The following is a 24,596-nucleotide window of genomic DNA, read 5'->3' as shown; positions in this document are numbered from 1 at the left end:
CTCTCACACATCCCTGAAACTGGCCCTCCCGCTGTACTTCGCGGAGACTTCAACCTCCAGATAGGGAAGATAGACGAACTAACATCTCTGTTAACCGCCTTTGCTTTCTCACTGTCTCCATCCCCACCAACTCATAAAGCTGGCAATGTCCTTGATCTCATATTCTCAAGGAACTGCGCTACTTCTAACCTCTATGTAAACCCGCTCCACACTTCCGATCACTTCTTCATTTCATTCTCTCTACCCCTTTCCAAACATAACAAACTAATCTCTTCTCATCCTGCACCTGTCCGCCGTAAGCTTCGTTCCCTCTCCCCCTCTACCTCATCGGTGCTCTCAGCCCTCCCTTCCTCGGACTCATTCCAACTACTACCTCCAAACTCTGCTGCAGAAACTCTCCTCTCTACTCTCTCATCCACTGTGGACTCTCTCTGTCCTCTCACATCTCGGCAGGCTCGTCAGTCCCCTCCTGCTCCCTGGCTAAATGATGCACTGCGTGCTAATAGAACCGTCCTTAGGGCAGCAGAGCGGAAACGGTGGAAATCCAAACACTGTGACGACCTCCTAACCTATCAGGCTTTCCTCTCCTCTTTCTCTGCTTCGATCTCTCAGGCAAAAAGCACTTTCTTTCAAGATAAGATCCAATCTTCCTATTCCAATCCCAAAAAACTATTTTCCATCTTCTCCACCCTCTTGGACCCTCCAAAAGCCCCCCCCCCTCCTCACTTCTGTCAAGCGACTTTGTTACCCACTTTGAAAAAAAGGTTGATGATATTCGCTCTTCTTTTTCTGACTCACCTTTACTCACCGCTGTGTCACCAGACCCTCCTTCCACCCACCCACTAACCTCCTTTTCCCCTCTCTCTCCAAGTGAGGTTCTCACCCTCATTACCTCTGCCCGCCCTACCACCTGTCCTCTGGACTCTATCCCTTCAAACCTCCTTCAGACTATCGCTCCTGATATTCTACCGTTTCTCACCCATTTCATCAACACTTCTCTAACTTCTGGTCACTTTCCAAACAGTCTCAAGGAGGCAAGAGTAAACCTTCTCCTAAAGAAACCCACTCTTAACCCGTCAGATGTTATAAACTACAGGCCTGTCTCTCTCCTCCCGTTCCTGTCTAAATCACTTGAACGCGCTGTCTTTAAACAACTCTCCTGTTATCTCCATCAGAACAACCTTCTGGATCCGCACCAGTCTGGTTTCAAGGCAGGTCACTCCACAGAAACTGCTCTCATTGCTGTCACTGAGGAACTGCACACTGCCAAAACTGCATCCCTCTCCTCTGTCATCATCCTGTTGGACCTGTCTGCTGCATTCGACACGGTGAATCATCAGATCCTCCTTCGCACTCTCCAAAAACTTGGAGTTTCAGGCTCTGCACTTTCCCTCCTCACCTCATACCTCAAAGACCGTACCTACAGGGTGACTTGGAGAGGGTCTGAGTCTGACCCTTGTCAATTAACTACAGGGGTCCCTCAGGGCTCTGTTCTTGGTCCCCTCCTCTTCTCCCTGTACACAAACTCGCTCGGATCAGTCATTAGCCCGCATGGTTTTTCATACCACTGCTACGCTGACGACACCCAATTAATTCTGTCCTTTCCCCGCTCAGAGACCCAGGTCGTTGCACGCATCTCTGCTTGTCTAGCTGACATCTCTCAGTGGATGTCTGCTCATCACCTCAAGCTCAACCTTGACAAGACTGAGCTGCTCTTCCTTCCGGGAAAAGATTGTCCCACTCTTGACCTAACAATCAACATCGGCACCTCAGTTGTTTCCGCGACTCAGACTGCAAGGAATCTGGGTGTGACCCTAGATAACAACCTGTCCTTCACTGAAAACATCGCTGCTACAACCCGTTGCTGCAGATACACGCTTTACAACATCAGGAGATACGTCCCCAGTTGACACAGAAAGCGACGCAGGTTCTGGTCCAAGCTCTCGTCATCTCACGCCTAGACTACTGCAACTCCCTCCTGGCTGGTCTACCTGCATGTGCCATCCGACCTCTGCAGCTCACCCAGAATGCAGTGGCTCGTCTGGTCTTCAACCTTCCTAAATTTTCCCACACCACTCCGCTCCTCCGCTCCCTTCACTGGCTTCCGGTAACTGCTAGAATCCACTTCAAGACACTGGTACTTGCTTACCATGCTGCGAATGGATCTGGCCCTTCGTACATCCAGGACATGGTTAAACCGTACACCCCAGCGCGTGCACTACGCTCTGCATCAGCCAAACGACTCGCTGCACCCTCGCTGCGAGGGGGACCCAAGTTCCCATCAGCAAAAACACGTGGGTTTGCTATCCTGGCTCCAAGATGGTGTAATGAGCTCCCCATTGACATCAGGACAGCAGATAGCTTGCACATCTTCCGGCGCAAACTGAAAACTCATCTCTTTCGACTCCACTTCGAGCGATAGATTTATTAACAAAGCACTTATATACTAATAAAGGACTGGCTTATCTAAAGCCAGTTGAGTAGCACTTGAAATGTTTGGCTCTATGAAACCTGATTTATATGATTCTGTTTTCTTCAAGGTTGTGTCTTCCTGGTCGAATGTACTTATTGTAAGTCGCTTTGGATAAAAGCGTCAGCTAAATGCAATGTAATGTAATGTAATGTGTGAGTGTTGGCAGCCCTGGCTAACCTGTAGCTGCTCTGTCTACACTCACAACAACTTCATACAGACAAATAAAGCAGCGACTGTATTCGCCATACAAGAAACACACATTTAAAACGGTTTTGCCGGCCGTTTTGTGTGCACAAGCATTAATTAATGGTTCAGAAAGTGGCGCTGTACCTTAATAACAGCGACGTGCAGTCAGGGGAGGCAGAGCCTCACCTGTCATACTCCAATGTTACGGAAAAACAACTAAAGAAAGACTAAATAGTAATAATAATAAAATGTCTCCACTGATCTGTGTTGTAAATGTGATTTCTGTATGATTCCAATCGCTTTTTATAGTCAAAATCAGCAAATTTGACGAGCTCCGCTACAACTACGGGTAGCGATGAGGAGTGAGGCAGGGACGAGCTCTGCCTCTCGTAAGCCCACAGTAACTGGCTGGAGCGCGGGCACTAATTTAACGCGGGCACTTATTTTGTGAGCGCGCTCAAGCCAGTTACTGTGGGGTGAGGTGAGGCACAGATGAGCTCTGCCTCACCTCAGAATGCGTCACCCCACAGAAACTGGCTGGAAAGCGGGCCCTAAGCGCATGCCTGCACCATCTCACTGTAGGTCACCAATGTAATGTTTGTAGATCCCTTTATTACATTTATCCTCGCCATCCATAGTCTCTAAATAACTTATTTCACGTATATATGATATTAAGGCTCGCTGGTCTCATCATACAACGGCAATGAAAAAAGCACCAGGGGAGGCAGCCATAACCTCTGCCGCACTGAAGGGGGCGCAAGTGAGCCCACAGGTTCTTGTTGCTACTGTTATTCTACGCAGGGACGGTAGAAGCAAACAACAAACTAGACTTTTGAAACTAGAGGAAGATAAGGAGGACTTTTACAAAAAAGTAATAGAGATTGTTGTCCAGAAGGATAGCATGGACTTCATCTTCAAGTCAAGGTAAGACCACATTGGTAATGAAAATGGGATCTTACTAAGAAAGAACAATCCAATATTTAGACTTTGGGTATCATTTTGTTGAACGGTCTGTTTAAAATGAATCGAAGCATCAGACTAAAAAAGCTTTTGAAAATAACCGAATATTTCGATTAAGGTCAAAATATAATATTAAATCTGACTCTGAAAGAGTCAGTGTCTCACCAGCCATGAACCTCACCGCACGTCACTGCTTAATAATATAAAAGATTGTATTTGCGTGCATTTCCTGTTCGGAAAGTGGCGCTCTACTGAGAGTGGAGGTGTACTGAGAGTGGAGGTGTACTGAGAGTGGAGGTGTACTGAGAGTGGAGGTGTACTGAGTGTGGAGGTGTCCTGAGAGTGGAGGTGTACTGAGTGTGGAGGTGTACTGAGAGTGGAGGTGTACTGAGAGTGGAGGTGTACTGAGTGTGGAGGTGTACTGAGAGTGGAGGTGTACTGAGTGTGGAGGTGTCCTGAGAGTGGAGGTGTACTGAGTGTGGAGGTGTACTGAGAGTGGAGGTGTACTGAGAGTGGAGGTGTACTGAGTGTGGAGGTGTACTGAGAGTGGAGGTGTACTGTGAGTGGAGGTGTCCTGAGAGTGGAGGTGTACTGAGAGTGGAGGTGTCCTGTGAGTGGAGGTGTACTGAGAGTGGAGGTGTACTGAGAGTGGAGGTGTACTGAGAGTGGAGGTGTACTGAGAGTGGAGGTGTCCTGAGAGTGGAGGTGTACTGAGATGGACCTGTCAGCTCCGAACAGCGCACAATGCGTACATGAAGCGCTAAGTCATGAACGCAAGACATCATACCCTCGTGGGGACGTGCTCATGTGATTGGCTTAGAATGGAGGAGACATCTGATTGGCTATAGATAGAAAGAATTACAAGTACGAATCGGGTGACCGTCAGGGAAGTCTAAAAAAAACAAAACACGAATGCACAGCGATCCGTGCACAGAAAGCGGTTTGTGTTTGTAGGTTCAGAGGTTTTAAACGGAACACAAATATGTGTGGATCAAAAATACATATGTAAAACTTTTTTCTGTATTTGATTTGATTTACATGTATATGAAACGGAACACATTTGTGTGTGCATTGAAAAACACAAGTGTGGATAATGAAATACAAGTGTGAATCCTTCTGTGTGCATGTGTGTATTATGAGACTGATCTAAGCCCATAAATCAGTGTACACATTCCAGAGAGCAGTTGACATGTTTGAAACACAGGAACCAGAGGAAAATGTAATTATTGTGGCAAGTCACACTTCGCCACTCCCTGATGTTAATTGTGCGTTGAAACATTGGTTCCCCCTACACAGATCAAGCATAAACCAGCATTTTTAACGATTGACTGTTTGTTTACTTTTTTTTATGTATATCTTTTATAGAAGTTAAAGTGTATATGAAAAAATGAAATAAAAATGACAGGACATGGTGAAGCTAAGAGCTCCTGTATGTGTTCTATGTGAGTTTGCTCAGCTTACCAGATGGGTTGCTGCTTCAGGTGGATGTACAGGTACACCTTCTCTCCTTTCTTCTCCTCTGGAGCCTCAGACACTGGTAAGGAAGAGAACATACAGTACTGGTACATCTCAATACATTTCTACTGATTAAGTGGAGCAGGAGAACTAAAAGCTTCTTTTGCACTGGTAGGCTATACAGTACATTTAACACATCTATTTTTTATGCATTGTACCTGGTGATTTGGGTTTTGTCTCGACAGGGCTTTCCCCATCCCTAGAAAGGAGAATGTGTTTACGAAAAAGAAGAAGTAATGAATACTATTTGACCGTCTGACTGAAAATAATTTAAAAGAGGGGATGCATTTGCTCACTCAGTCTTAGGAGCCATTGAGCTTCTCAGCTTGTTCTCTAGGCCTCCAAAGAAGCCTTTCACATCATTCTTGGATGAGCTTTTGAGGAGGCGCTCAGCTGCATCCTTCTTCACAGAAAGCCAGGAGTTGGCCTTGTTGATGTAGGAGTCTACAGCGGCTGGAGGACTACCACGGTCCAACAGCTCGGAGGGAGACGGCTGGGACTTCCCTGAACAAGAGAAGACAAGAGAGGTTCAGATGATGACATCTATCTGTATATGGAATCAATGTTTAAAAGCCCAAGAGGAGGATGTGTTTAAACATCAACATTTGTTTTTTTGGGAGTTTCCCTTCCCTGTGTGTTCTATAGGTTTTTGTGTATGTAAGTGGTCGGCTAAGTCTGAAATTTGCTGCCAAAAAGTAACAAAGAAAAATAAAGAAATGTTGTCTTTTGATGAAAAACTAATATCTGGTTGGTCATTATAATGACTAATTATCTTTAAAAAAATGTGTTAGTTTCAAAATATATAGAGGAACTTATCTTAAGATAATAAGTCATTAAGTTGAGATGTAAACTCATTACACCTTACCACTGTAGTAGTACGTGAAGCACATAGTCATGAGGTTTTTGGCTGGGCTGTAGTCATCCATCTGGTAACATCTGTAAACACAAGGAAGGCTTCTCAATACTCTAATTTCCCCTCCTCAACTCCTCGGTCCTCCGGTAGTGACCCGGAAATGGATTTCAGCGCGCCATGTTGAAGGACAACTCATTTCTCTAAATGCACTTCGAGGACCAAGCATCGAGCATCGAGGAGGCTCTCTGGAGGAGCTATAACCGAGGAGACACTGATGGTTCCTCCACGGCTCCTCCGCGGATGCATTTCCGGGAACAGTGGAGGCGTGACGCACGGCCGGACTTATCTCAGCCAATGACAGCTCTGCATGCATCCCCTGGATATTATTTTAGAAACTGCTCTCATCGTGACGCGATGTTTCCAGAGAGAACAGCTGTGAGGTCCGTGCAGAAAGCAGAGCAGTGTGTAATATATATCACTCAGTATAACAGGCCTACTCTCTTTATTTGCTTTAGTTTAGTAGATATCTACAAACAAAGAGTCGATATTTTCCTAAAACCATTTAGTGCTTCACATAATAAAATACACAACGGCTGTAGCCTGATATGCTTTAGAAGCTGTAGGTGTGTGTGTGTGGTACAGTGTGTAGGTGTGTGTGTGTGGTACAGTATGTAGGTGTGTGTGTGTTGTACAGTGTGTAGGTGTGTGTGTTGTACAGTGCGTAGATGCGGCGGACAGACGGGTCTCAGTTGGTTTGGTGTCCTATGCTTACTTTTAATACTTGTAAATACAACTTTTGGCCCGTAATTTCCAGAGAGAGGGGGGGGGGGGTATATCCAGTCTCTGATTGTGTTACGTTATTATGAGAGTGCTCTCGTACTTTAAATTGTATATATTTATTTAAATATATGTGTGTGTGTATATGTCCGCATCTGTAGCCTGTTATTGTCTCATTATACCGCACTGTCAATTAATTAAAAGTAAATATATAAGTGGTCATGAACACATCTGTCCATCAGACAGAGGGCTGCTGTGCCTCCTGTCATCATTGATGGACGTCTCTTTAAAATGACCGCTCAGAGGAGAGGAGTTCTCATTTCTCTAACCGCCTGCTGCTTCCCCTCCTCTCTCCTTGGCTCCCCTCCTCGAGTCCTCCGCTCGCATCTCCTGCGGGCGGGACTAAGTCTTGAGGATAGGAGTCGAGGAGGGGAAATTAGAGTATTGAGAAACCTCTAAAGAGTCTTTAGAGATCATGCTGTCATAACCTCACTGCTGGAATGTATGTCATTTATTGGAGCTTATTCAATAAGAAGAGTAGGTGAGAGACTTTACATTGTATCAATCAATCATTTTGATCACGATGAGTTGATGCTACTAATCAGGGATTTCTGTGTATCCAGAGTCTATTTTGACTTAGTTTATTTTGACACTGTGCTTCTGTCCTATATAGTCATTAGAGCACCCAATGTGTATTAATCCACCACTGCAAATAGTCCCCAACAAATTCACTATTTCTACCTGTTAAAGTTATGTTGGTATTAAGAATAATTTGTTTGCCATTTTAAATGTTGGTCTTTTCAAGAGGAAAGCAAACAACCAAGAACTATATTAATATTACCGGCCTTATCCTTAAAATAGGATTCGAAAAATACAGTGAGTCTCAACAAAGTCAACCACATGTAGACTCACTCAAACAGTACAACTGCAAATGACTGCACCAGTCTGTAGAAGGTTGCTTCACTCACACACTTGGAATGACAGCGCTGTGAAAACAGTGAGACAGAGTTAGAAGCTTGTTCAGGAAGGCTCAGCATAAAGACAAGACCATTTCATTTCCTGCATTCATGTAGACTTTTTTCACTTATTAAATGTTATGTTTGGGTCCAACAAGAAGCTGTAATTCCTTGTCTAATGCATTTGGAATATTGCAGTTATTTTTGCCTCTGTATGAATGTGTGTGAGAATAGGTGAATGCTGTCATTTACCATTTAAAGGTCACATATGACGTCAGACTAGCTACCATTTAATGTTTTACCCATATTCACCTGTGCGCTGACGTATTTGGCAAACCACTCCCTGCCTTTGCCATTCTCTCCACTGCACAGCTCTCCAAAACGAGCCTTCTCTTCCTGGTCAAAGTCCTCCCTGTGACAACATGGTCAAACATTTGTGTTGAAGTTAAACAAAGCGCCACGTGCACATTACGTTTATGATTGCATCATTGAGCTCATTTTAAGTGTTTATATGGATACACAAATTGACTGCAAGTCAATGGATAATACGCAGCACAACTGCACCAGCTGCTGAGAGATAGGACCCCCTAGAATGGTTAAACCAAGGAAAGACCCCCAGAAGGGAGCCATTCCCTCCAGCTACCTGCGAATAACCTGCCTCTGCACAACATGGAAGGTCCTGTCCTGTCAGGCATCATTGCAGCTAAGATGAGGATACACATGACTGAAACCAACATTGAAACATTCCTCCACAGACCAAAGGACCCTGCCACTAAATACATTGTGAATGGAGGAGTCATCACCTCCCAATCCCCGCCCAACATGTATTGCAGACATGTAAAGCGAAGGTGCAAAGTAGGGGATGACAAACATTTGTTTTGCCTAACACAAACACCTGAATCCAGAGAGAAGAATGCAAAGATGTAAAATCCAGCACAGCACATTTTTACACTACAGCCAATACTACACAATGAAGACATATCTAAGGCATAAGATAGGAATTGATAGACATAAATTCACTAACAGGGTTTTCTCATTAAATATAACTGGTAGGAAGCTGTAGGTCATCACAGCGAGATTGCACACCTCGAGATTGCATGGCAAAAAAAACATTTTAGACAAGATGTATTATGACATACAGAAGTCGGTCTGCTATCTGTAGGATGGGACGGCATGCCCCCCTGATCAGGCCTGCAGCAAAACTGCTAGAAAAGTGCAATAGCTCATTAAATGTCTGTGGAATGCAAAACATAAGGAAACCAGATATTTACAATTGCTTTTTAGCATTTCATCCTGTTCACATTGAATTTCTTGTCAAATATTTGTGAGTCTGTTGGACCCCTTGGCAATCTCTGAGTGGGGAAATGCCAACCCAGTCTCACAAAAAAACGTGTAATAACTACGTTGGTCCACAACGTAGGACGTAGTATTTCTACAAAAACGCCTATGAAATTGTAAGATCCCTACGTTTTTTTTCACCATTCATTCCAATGGCTGGCGTCTAAGTCACGTGATCTTCAAATTTCTCCCTGCAGAAAAAAAAACCATGGCCGAACTTCGTTTTATTCTCGGAGGGAAATGCCTATTTTAAAGTTAGTTTGGCCATTAAAATGCGTTTTGATGTCATTTGATGCGAGAAATATGAGTTGTTATTTCAGATGATGTGTGCAGTGGATGTACATGATCTTTAGTTTGCTAGTTATTACGAAGATTACTTCAGGAAATTGTGTCCATACAACGTTTTCATTGTTACCAAGGTGGTTGCTAGGGACGCTGCTATCGATATTATTATCGATGTTATGTTGTGTAACTGTTTAATGGTGTTATCTTTATTGCTACCCCCTTCCCTGTCAATGTATAGTGTTGGTCCACAGCGCAAACGTATTAGTTTAACAAAATCCGCATCTAAAGATACGTTATTTTCCCCTGTGCAATTCCAGTCTCACATCTCACAGCACATCGTCATTAACAAATACCGGAAACAGACCGAAAACATTTTTAAAAGATAAAATAATACTTTATTCCGAGTGTGCTTGCTTTTCTCTTTGAAAGTCAGCACATAACGGCATTGTAATACACGGTTCGGCTGCATTAAATATTACATATCTGCCGTAGTTCTCTATTTATAGAGCCCTGATGAGAAGACTTCTAGACAAACACGAGGAATGATTGAACAAATAAATAAAGAACACAGAATTATTAAATATAAAACACAAAATGTGTGTGATTATACTAAATGATTTACAAATAAACACCACTGCATATTTACAACTGTTACACATGCTGATGTAACGCAAATGTTTCCAACTTGGGATCAATAAAGTATATCTTATCTTAAGCTGATCGATGGCTACTGCCATATTTGCAAAATGTGCCTCTGAACCTTGACAAGTGCATGTTTCAGGCTCATCAATTAACAACAGGAGGGGTCACAGACATAAGACCAGCTGTTAAATAAAGCTCTTCTGACCTTAGCTGGCATGTGGGTAATGCTGCCCATTATGGGCACAAGCAATTTTCACCCATTTATTAATTATATGTTTTAAATTTGAGTGTTTCCTATCCCCTAAACCTCCAGGGATGTACACAGTTTAATACTGGCAACTTCTTATTATGGGAAATACGAAAACTTCTTTTAAAACTACAACTCCCAGTAGAGACATGCCATAGATAGAGAACATGTTGCGAAACACAATAGCCAGCATGTGTAGTTCTGGGGACGGGGTGGGGGGGGGGGGGGGGGGGGGGGGGGGGGGGGGGGACGCGGTGGACCCGTTGAAACCAGTGTTGGACAGTCTGCCGTGGGTCCATCCCATTTCAAGTGCTGTTCGACACTCGGCGTAACCCTCGGAACACACTCACCAATCACAGAGCTTGAGGACTATCACGGGGTTTGTCAAGCGAAGCTGAGAGAATACTTACTTCCCGGTGTAATATTCTGTAAAGCAAATGAGCTGCTCCGACCCTCGGTCCTGACGGACTCCAACTTGTGTTTATTAATCAAACAAATAAATAAACACAAGGATAATAATGTGTTATTGTTGAGTAAATGGAGAATTGCACAGGGGAAAATAACGTATCTATGCCACAATTTTAGATGCGTATTTTTGTTAAAATACGTTTGCGCTGTGGACCAACACTATCAATTGACGGGGAAGGGGGTAGCAATAAAGATAACACCATTAAACAGGTACACAACATAACAGAAATAATATCGATAGCAGCGTCCCTAGCAACCACCTTGGTAACAATGAAAACGTTGTCATCATTACCTGTGTTCGAGTCCGAGTCCAAGTCTGAGTCTCCTAAGAAGAGTCCAAGTCAAGTCCGAGTCACAAGTCTTCATGTATTAATCTTCGTGGATATATGTGTTGAAATATAGCTGCTGTAGTTTTGCACTTTTATTTTATTTTGATAGTAATAAGATCGGGACTCTTATTTTGAAGGAACTTTTACGGTTAAATCGGTTTACCATAAAGATTAAGCCCCAGAAAGCACATGGCTACTTAGCATGCAAAATTACGTCATTCTGCATGTTAAGTAGCCATGTGCTTTCTTTATCGGCTGAATCTTTATTTATTGATTAGATCACGTTACTCTGATGATAGTGTTCAAGACAGCCTATATGTCTGAACTCGATCCTTAGAGTAATGTGTTACGGAGCCTTCTCTTCAATATTGTTTCCACATAACGAGCATTTTGCGCTGCTCTTTTCCAATGTGGAAGCAGAATGTGTGAAAGCATACAGCAGCATGCGGGGTGTGTCTCTAGACATCTTTAGACTGGAATAGCGGGGCCCGATACGTGAACTCGCCTCGCAGGTGCACACACCAGGATAGAGGACATCAGACTCCAGAGAAAACTTGCTCGAGTCCAAGTTATTTAAGTACACATAGAGTTCTTATATAAAATAAATATTCCTTACTTTCCATGAAACACCTTCTCCACATAAGCCTTCATGAAGTGCCTCCTCTCCACCCTGTCAGATTCCTCTCCACTGTGAGTAGACGAAGACGAGGACCGCCTCAGCCCCCCCATGTGAGCGGGTCCCCCCATGTGAGCAGGCCCCCCCATGTGAGCGGGCGCCTCCATGTCGTCCCCGCTGTACGCCGACTCTGTGGCATCGCTGTGATTGTGGCCCTCCTCTGGGGGCTGCTGCTGGGAGCTGGGCTTGGCCGGCGATGTGGGCTCTGGCAGTAATGGCTGCTGCTGGAATTCCATGGAAGGAGCCTGCTCTGGGGAGAAAATGTCTGTATGGCCTTGGTGCTGGCCTCCTTTAATGCGAACAGCTGTGGCCTCCGAGGCCAGGGCAAAGTCTGTTAAGTTGTCCACTGCTACACCCTCCGTGTTGGAAATATGCCTTTTCCTTTTAGTTTTGAAACAGGTTTTTTTAGCATGAGCTTTTGAGTGTTCTGCAGGAACATCAGGGTGGTCACATTTGTAGGTGCTAGTTAGAAGGGTCACCTGTCCTTAATGGGTTTTAATTTAGCAGACTTTCCCACTGCGAGTTTGCCAACATCGAGAGAGCTCTTACACCCACTGCGTCCTTGGGAAAGACAAAGCAGAAAATGAGCAGCATCACCAACCTTTTTTATTCAGTTTATATTTAGTGTACATGTGCCTATATAGTATAGTATAGTATATAATATAGTATTACATTACATTACATTGCATTTAGCTGACGCTTTTATCCAAAGCGACTTACAATAAGTGCGTTCGACCAACAAAATACAAACTTGAAAACAGAATCATATAAGTACATCAGGTTTCATAGAGCAAAAACATTTCAAGTGCTACTCAACTGGCTTTAGTACCAGTCAAAAGTTTGGACACACCTTCTCATTCAATGGTCTTTGTTTATTTAAAAAAACGTCTACTTTATAGATTAATATTGAAGACATCAAAACTATAAAAGAACACATATGGAATTATCTAGTTAACAAAAAAGTGTTAAAAAAATCCAGAATATGATTTTTATTTTAGATTCTTCAGAGTATCCCCCTTTTGCCCTGATGACAGCTTTGCACACTCTTGGCTTCTCTCAGTCAGCTTCATGAGGTTATCTCCTGGAATGGTTTTCAATTAACACGTGTGTCTTGTCAAGAGTCAATTTGTGGAATGACTTGCCTTCTTAATGGGAAAGCCCTATTTGACTACTGTCATAATTATGCATATTATGGCAAGAACCACTCAACTCAGTAAAGAGAAACGACCGTCCATCATCACTATAAGAAAAGAAGGCCAGTCGATCCGGAAAATGTCAAGAACTTTGAATTTATCCTCAAGTTCAGTCGCAAAAACCATCGAATGCTATGATGAGACTGGCTCTCATGAGGAGCCCCCGGGAAAAGAAGACCAAGAGTTAGCTCTGCTGCAGAGGAAAAATACATCAGTTACCAGCCTCAGAAACCACAAATTAAAGCACCTCAGATTAGAGCCCACATCAATTATCACAGAGCTCAAGTAGCAGACAATCTCAACATCCACTGTTCAGAGGAGACTGTGTGAATCAGGCCTTCATGGTCCAATTGCTGCAAAGGTCCACTACTGAGGATGAACAACAAGAAGAAGAGAATTGTTTGGGCCAAGAAACACAAGGATTGGACATTAGACAGTGGAAATCTGTACTTTGGTCTGATGAGTCCAAATTTGAGATTTTTGGTTCCAACCGCCGTGTCTGTGAGATGCAGAGAAGGTGAGCGGATGGTTTCTGCACGTGTGGTTTGTAGTGGACATTTTTATCATACCTTATATGCTTAAACCAAATGCTTCTCAAAACATTGTCTAAAACACCTATACCATTTCCTGAGATGTGCTGTTCTTTCTTCTTACTCTAATGAGGGTTTTTATTCCGAAGCGCTTCAAGGCCACAGAGCTGATTTGGCAGACTATGTTGAGACTACTCCTCTTCACACAAAGTCTCACAAGAACTTCCATACTCTGAGAACCGTTATACTATCTACAGCTCAAGGACAGGTGTCTAATAACAATATGAGACCGTGTGAAGACAGATTTCTGAGCTTCCCGCCCTTTCCTGTATATAAGCTTTGCTATTTTATTACTACTGCGCACACTCCTGCAGACTATCCTATACTCTGTGAGACCTGTGTCTTGAAGCTTCAAATAAATAACCAGAAAGACAACTCTGCTTGTTTCACCATTTATTTGTTTGATCACTCTGACTTGTGTATCTCCACCGTATTGACTGGGTCTAAGATTTCCCTAACAGGTTCCCACCGTGAAGCATGGAAGAGGAGGTGTAATGGTGGTGGGGGGGGGGCTTTGCTGGTAACACTGTTGGTGATTTATTCAGAATTCAAGGCACACTTAACCAGCATGGCTACCACAGCATTCTGCAGTAGAATATAAATCATATTCTGGATTTTTTAAAACACTTTTTTGTTTACTAGATCATTCCATATGTGTTCTTTGATATGTCTTGATGTCTTCAGTATAAATCTACAATGTATAAACAATTAAAATACTTTCAAAAAACTTCAAATGAGAAAGTGTGTCCAAACTTTTGACACACACACACACACACACACACACACACACACACACACACACACACACACACACACACACACACACACACACACACACACACACACACACACACACACACACACACACACACACACACACACACACACACACACACACCACACACACACACACACACACCACACACACACACACACACACACACACACACACACACACACACACACACACACACACACACACACACACACACACACACACACACACACACACACACACACACACACACACACACACACACACACACACACACACACACACAGTGGCGGCGGGTCATTAGGGGCAGGTGGGGCACAGCCCCACCTAGTGTCAGAAGAAAGTATTACAAATAATGATTACAAAAAAATACTAAAAAATAAATAAAAAAACATATAAAATATATTTTAAGGTCATGTTTAATAATCTGATTCGTCTGTACATTTCTGTTGTAGTCTGTGTTCTTCTAATTAGTGTCTAGAGTGCTGTTTTGAGCTGTTTAGAGCCATGTGGGACAAAAAGCGATCCTGCCTCTCCCTCTCACAGTCTAAGTCAGGGGTGCCCACACTTTTTGGGCTGGTGAGCTACTTTTGAAATGACCAGATCACCGAGGTCTACCAACCAAAAATAAAATCACAAATTGCAAGGGTTGCTGAATAACACGTTTTATTTATACATGGGATAATAGGGCTGCAACAAACGACTAATTTGATAATCGATTAATCTATCGATTAATGAAACGACTAATCGACTATTCGAACTATTACTGTATGCTTTGCACAATTTCTCAAACCCTCTTATTTAGCCATCAACTTTTAGATTTAGCTTGAGGTTGTTTTAGGCATGTGGAAACTAACAATGAAGACAATAAAGATGAATACTTGATTCAAAAATACATATATTATTAAATTAACAAATTGTGAACAAAACTAACATTGCTTTTTATTTAAATTAAATAAATAATATTTCACATCAAAAGAAACAACAATGTTTTAACAAATCGTATTAAATAATCTGATGACAGAACTGTGAACAGAATAGCTGAAACTTTAACAAAATAAAGAGTAACTCAGTTTCCTATAATCATTAACCCATGTTTGTATCATGGAGTTAACTGCGTGTGTTGCTGCTAGCATACATAACACCTGACGTGGAAACGTTACTCGTGGATGGGGCTGCAGAGCTGCTAGAAAGACAGTCGAACCCGGTGCATTTCTCCGTCTGGATGTGGTGCACTTTTGCTAAATGTTTAGACACATTGCTCGTGTTACCGCCCTCACATGCTGAACTCTCTTGGCAAGGAGCATTGTCCACCTCAAGACGGGTAACATTTAACCACACCTTGGAGCGCTTCTCTCCGCCATCTCCTCCGTGTGCTGCTGCTTGTAGCAGCCGCGTGTGTGTAAACTGCCCCGCCCCCTCGCGCACAGACGGGGGAGAGATCTCGTCTCGATTGGAAAGATCGAAAATACACCGACATTTGTTTGTCTTTTTGCATGTTAGAAACGAGTTGGCGACACTAAGATTGCGAGATAATATTTGTGTAGCAATAATACATGACCTTTCTCTTTCTCAACTCGCTACTCGGAGGGAAGTCGCTGTCATATGCCTTGTGAACACTCCGATAATGCCTCTCCACGTTACCTTTCTTTGGCAGAGCGACGCTTGCTTTACAAATAAGGCAAATAACCTTTGAATGTGACATCACAACAAAATATTCTTCCTCCCATTCTGGGTGGAAGTGGTATGTCTTTAGCTTCTTGCTCGGTCCCGCACTCATTTTGTTGTTTGTCTCTTGTTAGTCTCTTTAACTTAATTTGAGTTTTCCCGGCACTTGACTGATTTTGTATCGCTTTGCATTCTGGGTTAACAGACTGGAAAGCGATAGGTCGCTTTTTCTGTCAATCAAGTAAACTCCTGAATTAAGTGGCAGGGAGGCCAAGGGAGGAGGGATCAAAACCTGTTTTGTCTATTTTAACGGAACAGGATTTTTTTTGTTATGAATGACTCGCGATCTACCAGCATTGCCCCCGCGGTCGACCGGTCGCCCGCGGTCGACGTACTGGGCACCTCTGGTCTAAGTGAACGGTGATTGTAAAAACTACACTGCGCATGCTCAGAGTATTTTTCTATTTAATGTGTGTGGCAAAAAAATAATGACCGTAGGGGCATAGTGCTCCCATCCCCACCATACGTCATCTCACATAATTCAGAATTGATTGGCTGTAAGTACTCACGTGTGCAGTGCTGCGAAACGTCACGTGTAGTTTGAAGAGGAGACGAGAGAGCAGCATATAGCTAACATCACCAGCGATTAAAAGAAGTAAAAAACTGAAAGAAAATGAATGAAGTTGACCATTTACTGGAGCACACATTTGAGACACTTAGTCTCGGAGAGAAACTGGAGGTAAAGCGCCTCGGTGCCCACCATCCACCGGATTTCCAAATGGTCCAGACTGCGGGCAAAGTTAAACGTGGGTTTAACGCTGAGTGGTTTGCTAAAAAGAAATGGCTAACGGCGAGCATCCAGAAGAATTCCCTCTTTTGCTTTCCTTGCCTGCTTTTTGGTGAAGATCAAGGTACTTGGTCGAGGACAGGTTACAAGGATTTAAAGCATCTTTCGGAGAGGACAATGAAGCATGAGAGCAGCAACAGTCATTTGGAAAATGCCGTAAAATTGGGATTACTTGGAAGGGTGAATGTTGCAGCTCAGATTGACAGCGCCTACAGACGCGGCATTGATTCTCATAATAGGAAGGTGGAAGAAAACAGGTACGTGCTTGGTCGGATCATCACCTGTATTAAACTGTGTGGGAAATGTGAGACAGCACTGCGGGGCCACAACGAGTCGGCGGACTCTCTGAATCCAGGGATATTCAGGTCAATTTTCGAGACAATGTGTGAGGGCGATTCCAGGCTTCAACGGCAGTACGAAGCTCAGCTTGTTTTCAAAGGGACATCAAGCACCATACAGAATGAACTCTTGGACTGCATGTATGATGTGTACAGGGAGGAAATAGCCAAGCAAGTGGACAACACATCATTTGTTGCCGTTCAGGCCGACGAGACAACCGATGTCTCCTGTAAATCGCAAATGGTGATTGTGCTGCGATACATTATGCCTGACCTCACAGTTACAGAGCGTTTTTTGGAGTTTGTGGAAGTAAAGGACAAAACTGGTGTAGGTCTCTCTAACAGCATCAAGGCTGTTCTGGAACCCCTGAAGCTGAAAGAAAAGCTAATCGCTCAGACCTATGACGGGGCGGCCGTCATGAGCGGTAACGTGCGCGGGGTACAGACGGTGATGAAGGAGACGTACCCAAACGCTCAGTTTGTTCACTGCTACGCCCACCAACTGAACCTGACCCTGCAGCAACTGTGTTCAGCAAGGATGAGCATCCTGAAGGTGTTTTTTGCAGATCTAACTGCTTTTTCCACTTTTTTCTCCGGTGCTCCAAAACGTGTTGCAGCTCTTGCAGAGGCAACACAGAGACGCATCCCACGGCCACCGGCTGTGAGATGGAACTTTAAAAGCAGAACTGTGAACGCGGTTTGGGAGACCCGAGATGCACTACTTCAGTGTATGAAGCATATACGCGCACAACCAGGATGGGATGCGGTCAAAGAAACTGCGGGACCGAGCATTTATGCAGCTCCTGGAGTTTTTTTCGTTGCTTATGCCAGAAGTGGATGTTCTATACAACACTCTGCAAAAACGAAGCATCGATGCACCTGGGATCAACAGCGCGCTCTGCCGTTTCAAGGAAAATGTTCAGAAAATGAGGCAGAAAACTGATGCATTGGCCGCCACTGCTCATGATGGAACAGACGAGCCAGGCCGACGAGTCAGCAGCACAGCGCCGGTGATGAAGGAGGCTTGTGACACAGTCATCTCACAGGTGGAACAGAGGTTCTCACAGAGTGACCATTTGATCGCTGCAAAGCTTGTTGACAGCTCATTCTTCCCACAGCATGTCCTGTCATTTCCTACACCTGAGCTTGACTGCGCCGTGAAACTGTGGCCTGCGTTGGGAAACAAGGAGAAGTTGAAGTCTGAGCTGACCACGCTCTACCGCCACAGTGAGCTTCACACTGGAAACACTGCCCTGTCTCTGTTGAAATCCATTCACGAGAACAACTTGGAGGAAACGTTTGCTGAGACTGTTATTTTGGTCAAAATAATAGTGACAACTCCGATGACGACATCCGAGTCAGAGAGGAACTTTTCCACCCTCAAAAGGATAAAGACTTTCACTCGCAACACCATGGGACAGCCGCGACTTAACGCATTGGCCATGCTTTCAATTGAAAGCCAGTTGATCCAGCAACTACAGGACTTCATCCCCAAAGTGATAGACACATTCTGTCAGAGGAAGGACCGCCGTGCCGCTTTTCTTTTCAAGTGAGCCTTCAGCTTTGGTAAGTTCATTTATGTCATATATTTTGTTGATCTTCTGTGTTTTGCCTCTGCTGGATCGATTGATATTGTGACCTCGATGATGAGTGTCTGTGTTTTCCTTATATTTACAGTCTATGGTGTTTTAATGCTAAAGCATTACGGTTGTTGTTATTGTTAAGAATTACTTTGTGATGGTGACCTTTACTCCATGTATGAAGGTGCATTACTATGACATCCCCACGCTGTGTACGTAAATGTATGCGCTCACAGTGTTGCTCCTGTGGTCTTCAGTATGTAATTTGACACTCCCCCTCTCTCTCTCTCCTCCCCCCCTCTCTCTGTCCCCCCTCTCTCTGTCCCCCCCCTCTCTCTCCCCCGACCTCTTTCTGCCCCCCCCAGTTTTGTACACCTAGAAACGCCACTACACACACACACACACACACACACACACACACACACACACACACACACACACACACACACACACACCACACACACACACACACACACACACACACACACACACACACACACACACACACACACACACACACACACACACACACACACCACACACACACACACACACACACACACACACACACACACACACACACACACACACACACACACACACACACACACACACACACACACACACACACACACACACACACACACACACACACACACACACACACACACACACACATTCAATACAACAACCTGGAACCTCTCTCTCTCTCTCTCTCTTATACTCTCTCCCAATCCTGTCTACTTCTCTGCACTGAGCCAGTTGCTCAAACAGACAAGCCTGTTTACAGTTGTCGGCGAAATGCCGCTCCTCTGTCTTCATAACAGTCAAAGCATGAGACTGCAGTTCCCATTGTGGGTCAAAATAATGCGCTGTGATGTGCAGTCGACACGTTGGATGCGATCCGAATTATCTAACGCAGCCCCTCGTCCTCCACAATGTTAAGCTGTAGCCCCCCATTTAGCTATCGCTGTTGTTGTCCAGGAGTCTCCCCAGTAAACTTTAAAGCACAAGCGAGCGGCAGGATCGGGGCTGTCAGCATCAGCTGTGTGCTTGGCTTGCTGTTTAAAACACCTTTTATGTATCCATATCTCTCGCTAGAATCTCCCACCATCCAACTAACAAGAACAACGACAAGCCTTTGGGCTCTGAAACTACGGGGCGGGCCAAGGACAAATACACATGCGTTAATCGCACGTTAAAATAATTAGTGGCGTTACATTTTTTTATTATAGTAAATTAATTGTTATTAACGCGTTAACTTGACAGCCCTATTTAAAACACATTAAGTTGACGAAACACTCGAGTCAAATGTAATTAAAGTCAGATCCACTCGTGTCTTAGATGGGGCAGTGATATATTAATGTACGAATTCAAACACTTTTTTTTTTACCAGCCGTTCTGTATTCACCTTGCAGGTGCAGCTATGTTGCTTTTCTCCTGGATAAAGTGTTTAAGTTATGGATGTTTAAAGTTTAACTTCTTCATATGTATAATATTATAGTTGACTTTTCATTCAGGAAGTATGAACACTTTATCCAGGATAAAAGCCACAGAGCTGCACCTGCAAGGTGAATACAGCTGGTAACAGAAAAAGTGTTTGAATGCGTACATTAACAGGTTTATGATATCACTGCCCCGTCTAAGACACGATCTGACTTTAATTACATTTGTCTCGAGTGTTTCGTCAACTTAATGTGTTGCTTAAAATAATACTTCTGCATACAGTATGTGACACTGAGTGTTGCACGGCCAGATACGGCTCAGCTGACTCAGATAAGGACATATATGATACATTATGATGTGATATGAATGATAATGGGACACATCGACGTCTGCACTCACAGTGCCGCGGACTGTAGGCTACGTAATGTCACTCTGATCCGGTTACTTATGTTGTGGCAGATATTTAAGTAAGCTTTCTTAACGCTAATGTTATGATAGTCAGATTGCTCTGAAGATGGGAGGTGATATTCTATTCATTTTCATGTTCACAGTCAGTGATTTGGCCGGCCGTCTTTCCTGCAACGGCAGTTTAAACTGTATTTCCTTTCTCCTGTAATATGACTTGATCGCTTTAAACTCGGCACACTGTTGTTATCAGCTGTTCCACTATGGTTTCTACCTCAACCTGTAATAGATGTATCCTTATTGAAACGGTTACATTCAATGAAAAATAAAATCAATGTGCAGGCTTACGTGAACAATGTTCTACATGAACAATATGGGCAGTTTATACAGATATTTACTGATAAGCCGATCTTCAAGTTTCTCAAAAACACTGGTCTGAGGACAAGGATTTAACATGGACATTAAATAAATCAACAGTAGGTGGCGATATATGCTCCAAGTGGAAGCGATTCGCCATTAAAGCAAAGAAGAAGAAGAAGTTGATCTCTTATCCTGGAACCAATCCTGCTCCGGAGCAGGCTAGCCGTTCAGCACAAGTTATCTAGCCCGCTAAGAAATTAACCAGCGTCGTAGGACCGGAAATCCAGGAAGTTAGCTTGCCAAGCGAAAATCCTGCTTCGTAGTACAGGCCTCAGGACTCTGTCGTCACTCACCTTATCTTCAGTGTGTGCTGCACTTGGCATGATTCACACAGCTCCGTTATATCCCTGAGCCTCTTCCACCCCCAGGAAATATTATTCAGCACAGACGTCTGGAAAAAACAACAGTTGAGCAAAATATGAGAAAGGCGTTGTTCCCCTTGTGGTGTTTTATAGCTAATCTATCTCCGTCTCCTGCCTCAAGAGCAACATGCAGCAAATGCACAGATATAAATCAGCTTTGCTTTCATGTGAGATACTGGATTATAGAATATTAATTCAGCATGGGGGCAAGGTTCTTTCAAAGTCCTCTTCTCAGGCCACTAGTTCTTTACCTAAAGAGCTCTCTCAGGCTATCCTAAACAAAGCTCAACCCAAAGGAGGTAGAATCTGAAAGATAAGCAGTGAGTACATCTTTTGTCTTGCTTCTTTTGATACTTTGGATACATATGCAGAAAGAGCTGGAAGAGTTGAACATGGGTACATAGAAATACAAATTACAAGGCAAGAAACATTAACAGTCAAAGCTGAAACCGGAGTAATTCTGTAATGTGTGCTGGGAGGTAATAATTGGGTGTTGTTAGCTCTCTTTAAGTTTGACTCATCTCCTAGGTTTGTTTACAATTTGTCTGACCATTCGACTTCACATGCTGTGCTGTTATGTTACTAGTGCTCAGCAATTTACTTTTTCGATATAACAAAGTCTGATATTACTGACAGGAATAATAGCGAAAACCAGTAGGTCCATGGCCTGTGTTATTGTACCAAGTTGTTTTCCAAGACCGCTGTAAACCAACGAGTATCAGCCTCAGAAGCGATAGTGGGATAGCAATCGTCAAGCGGAGGGCCATCACCCGTTTACAGCAGCTGTGAAGTGACGGAGTCAAGTGTTCTCAGTGAAGGGATGTTGGCCCCAGCCTCTTCTCGTGGACCTAAACCAGGTTGGGCTATCTCAGAAACAATGGTTGTGAATGTCACCTGATTACAGGCATTACCAGGGGCAGCTATCGTATTTAACAGATTCTTTCACCAACACTTAGTACCTACTGTTCTTGGGCATAGCTTTGTATGACTGTGATTAGGATAAAACATTCCTATTCTGACTGAACAACATTTCCCAACACCACTGTCAGTTATAATGTTTGTTTTATGAAATAAATACCTTAATAATTGAACTTTAAAGTAGGATACAGAGCAGCACAGAACGACAGTGAAGAGTGTGAAAGCTGAACTGCACAACCTCACATCACATGCTGTAAAATGTGGCAAGCAGAAGTGGCTGATAGCAGATAAGTTAGGTGTAGAATCTCAGCTAAGGGACTCGGTTACAGATGTAATCTGAAAGAGCAGCCAACACTCCTAACACAACAACACTATATCTGTCTTCAGGGGACACACTTTATCTATGGCTGCAGAAAAACAGACACACTCCATCATTATGTCAGCAAATAGGAAAGCAATGTAACAGTTGACTTATTCACTACATCTACCATAAAATAGTAAAAAAAAAAGCGTTAAACTTATCTGGTTACTAATGTTGCTCTCAAAGTGAACCAGATTGATGCTTTTAACTTCAACATTTAAAAAAAATTCTTCCCGAGGGAGCATGCCCCCCGTACCCCCCCAGGGGAGGTTAGGTCCCCCCCCCACTTCAATCATCATGTCCACATGGATAGGAAACTAAAAACATTGGCACACATCTTGTGTCCATATCTTTCTGTGTTGGTGGTCACGCCACACCGTGCACGTGCGTGCGTGAGTCATGGCAAGATACCTGGACTAAGAGGTTGCTTTTTCTTTGCACAGCATGAAAGAAAGGCCAAATGAATGGGCTGTGATTTTAGTATCTTTAAGATGAGGTCAATCATTTGTACGGCCCTCGGAGGATGTTGAAAACATTGAAATGGCCCTTGAGAGGAAAAAGGTTAATTTCCCCCACAATCTATAGCTATCGACCAAAATACCTAGAGCCTCTATCATTTTTTTAATTCATTTTATCTATTTGTGTATTTATTTTATATTCAATGTTTAAGATCTGTGATAAATAAAGTGCACCTTATCTTATATGTTGTCATGTTGGTCTCTTTAACTGGAATATAGCCCTTAGAAGATCTCTAGGCAACCAAACAAGTACCTGCTAAATTGTGTGAATTCAGATATAAAAGTGTAGTATGGGTGTGTGAAATGGCTTAAGGCTAAATGTTTAACTACATAATTAGTACCGATCTATCTTCTGTGTGTGCAGTGTTCACTATCTATAGTTATTATGTACTCATTGTATTCAGTTATAGGGCTAACCCAAACGTAAGTAGTCATGGTGCAGATTGGTCCATGTCAGAATAATATATATGATATGTTTTATAATGATTGATCATGAAAGTGTTCTCAAAGCTGGTAAAGGTGCAGCTAGTTTGAATGACTTTGTATACTGCAGGGTAGCTGGTGGATTTACTCCAGGTGGAACTAAAGTCTGATTCAACACTTGATTAGATTTCACATCATTCATCCACATCTGTGAAGTAACTAAAGGTACTAAATACATGTAGTGGAGGAAAAGTACACAATTTACAGCTGAATTGTAGTGGAGTATCAAAACATTTAAAGACTTAAGTAAAGGTCCCAGAACATTTTACTAAAGTACAGTACTAAATCTACTTACTTACTTTAAACCTGTGTTGACAGTGAGCTGGGCGGCCGGAAGCAGCGGTGAGCACAGCTTCCTGTTCAGACCTCACATGCTCATGCTAACAGACACACGTCACTCATGTACCTGCACGTAAAGTTAGATAAACATAAAAACAACTCTAATCAAACAATAAAAGACCGGATAAGAGAAGGACAACAACCCTTCCGCTATGTACCCGTGGTGTGCCTGTAAAGGGAACTGTGAGCCGCGGGAAATCCGTGAAGAGTCGTAAAACAATAAGAGCCGAGTTTTTAGTTTGGTATTCTATGAGACAACATAAGTAGCAGCTGTACGTACATGAAGGAGAAGCAGGCTGTCCTCGCGGCTGGTATTGTGCGTAGCTTTTGCTGAATGATGTGGTGGCTGTGGTCGGAGAGCGCACGCGCAAAAATAGGATGACAAGTTGAGGGGGGACCCAATGACGTCACCAAGTAGAACAGCCAATGAGCCGTGGTGATGCGTTCACAGCCCGGATATTTCCACCAATAAATGCATGCTAATTTATGTCTTACCTCGAGTAAAAACAAATTCTATTTTTGTGAAAGTGTTCTAGAGTTTGTTTTTTGAAATGAATGCCCTTCCTCTCACTTAACTCAATACATATGTATACATTTGTCTGAATTGTAAAAAGGATTTGGTAAGGCTTGTTGATGTTCAGGTCAAGT

The 24,596-nt window shown here is 43.3% G+C and overlaps 1 protein-coding gene across 7 annotated transcripts in view; it reads right to left on the bottom strand.

The window, feature by feature from the left end:
* kiaa0513 (KIAA0513 ortholog) overlaps positions 1 to 24,340 on the bottom strand; it is a 42,915-nt gene extending 18,575 nt beyond the window's left edge. For 3 of the 7 annotated variants that reach the window (XR_004566866.1, XM_034195847.1, XM_034195852.1), the window contains exons 1-10: positions 24,229 to 24,339; positions 23,909 to 24,015; positions 21,261 to 21,358; positions 11,646 to 12,266; positions 8,033 to 8,132; positions 7,677 to 7,750; positions 6,000 to 6,070; positions 5,431 to 5,638; positions 5,293 to 5,333; positions 5,081 to 5,153 (exon numbers count right to left, since the gene is read on the bottom strand). Coding sequence is in view for 6 of the 7 variants with exons in the window: in XM_034195847.1 (XP_034051738.1) it covers positions 5,081 to 5,153; positions 5,293 to 5,333; positions 5,431 to 5,638; positions 6,000 to 6,070; positions 7,677 to 7,750; positions 8,033 to 8,132; positions 11,646 to 11,941 (863 nt within the window). In the remaining variant the exon portion in view is untranslated. Of the gene's footprint in view, positions 1 to 5,080; positions 5,154 to 5,292; positions 5,334 to 5,430; positions 5,639 to 5,999; positions 6,071 to 7,676; positions 7,751 to 8,032; positions 8,133 to 11,645; positions 12,267 to 21,260; positions 21,359 to 23,904; positions 24,016 to 24,228 lie in introns of all 7 variants that reach the window. The other 4 variants (XM_034195850.1, XM_034195849.1, XM_034195853.1 and 1 more) reach the window with 4 other exon arrangements.
* Between the last annotated feature and the right edge of the window lie 256 nt (positions 24,341 to 24,596).

This window comes from Gymnodraco acuticeps, unplaced genomic scaffold (assembly GCF_902827175.1).
Source record: "Gymnodraco acuticeps unplaced genomic scaffold, fGymAcu1.1, whole genome shotgun sequence".
NCBI lineage: Eukaryota > Metazoa > Chordata > Actinopteri > Perciformes > Bathydraconidae > Gymnodraco > Gymnodraco acuticeps.
The sequence above is the reverse complement of the archived record's forward strand: the minus strand, read 5'-3'. Positions and strand labels throughout refer to the sequence as shown.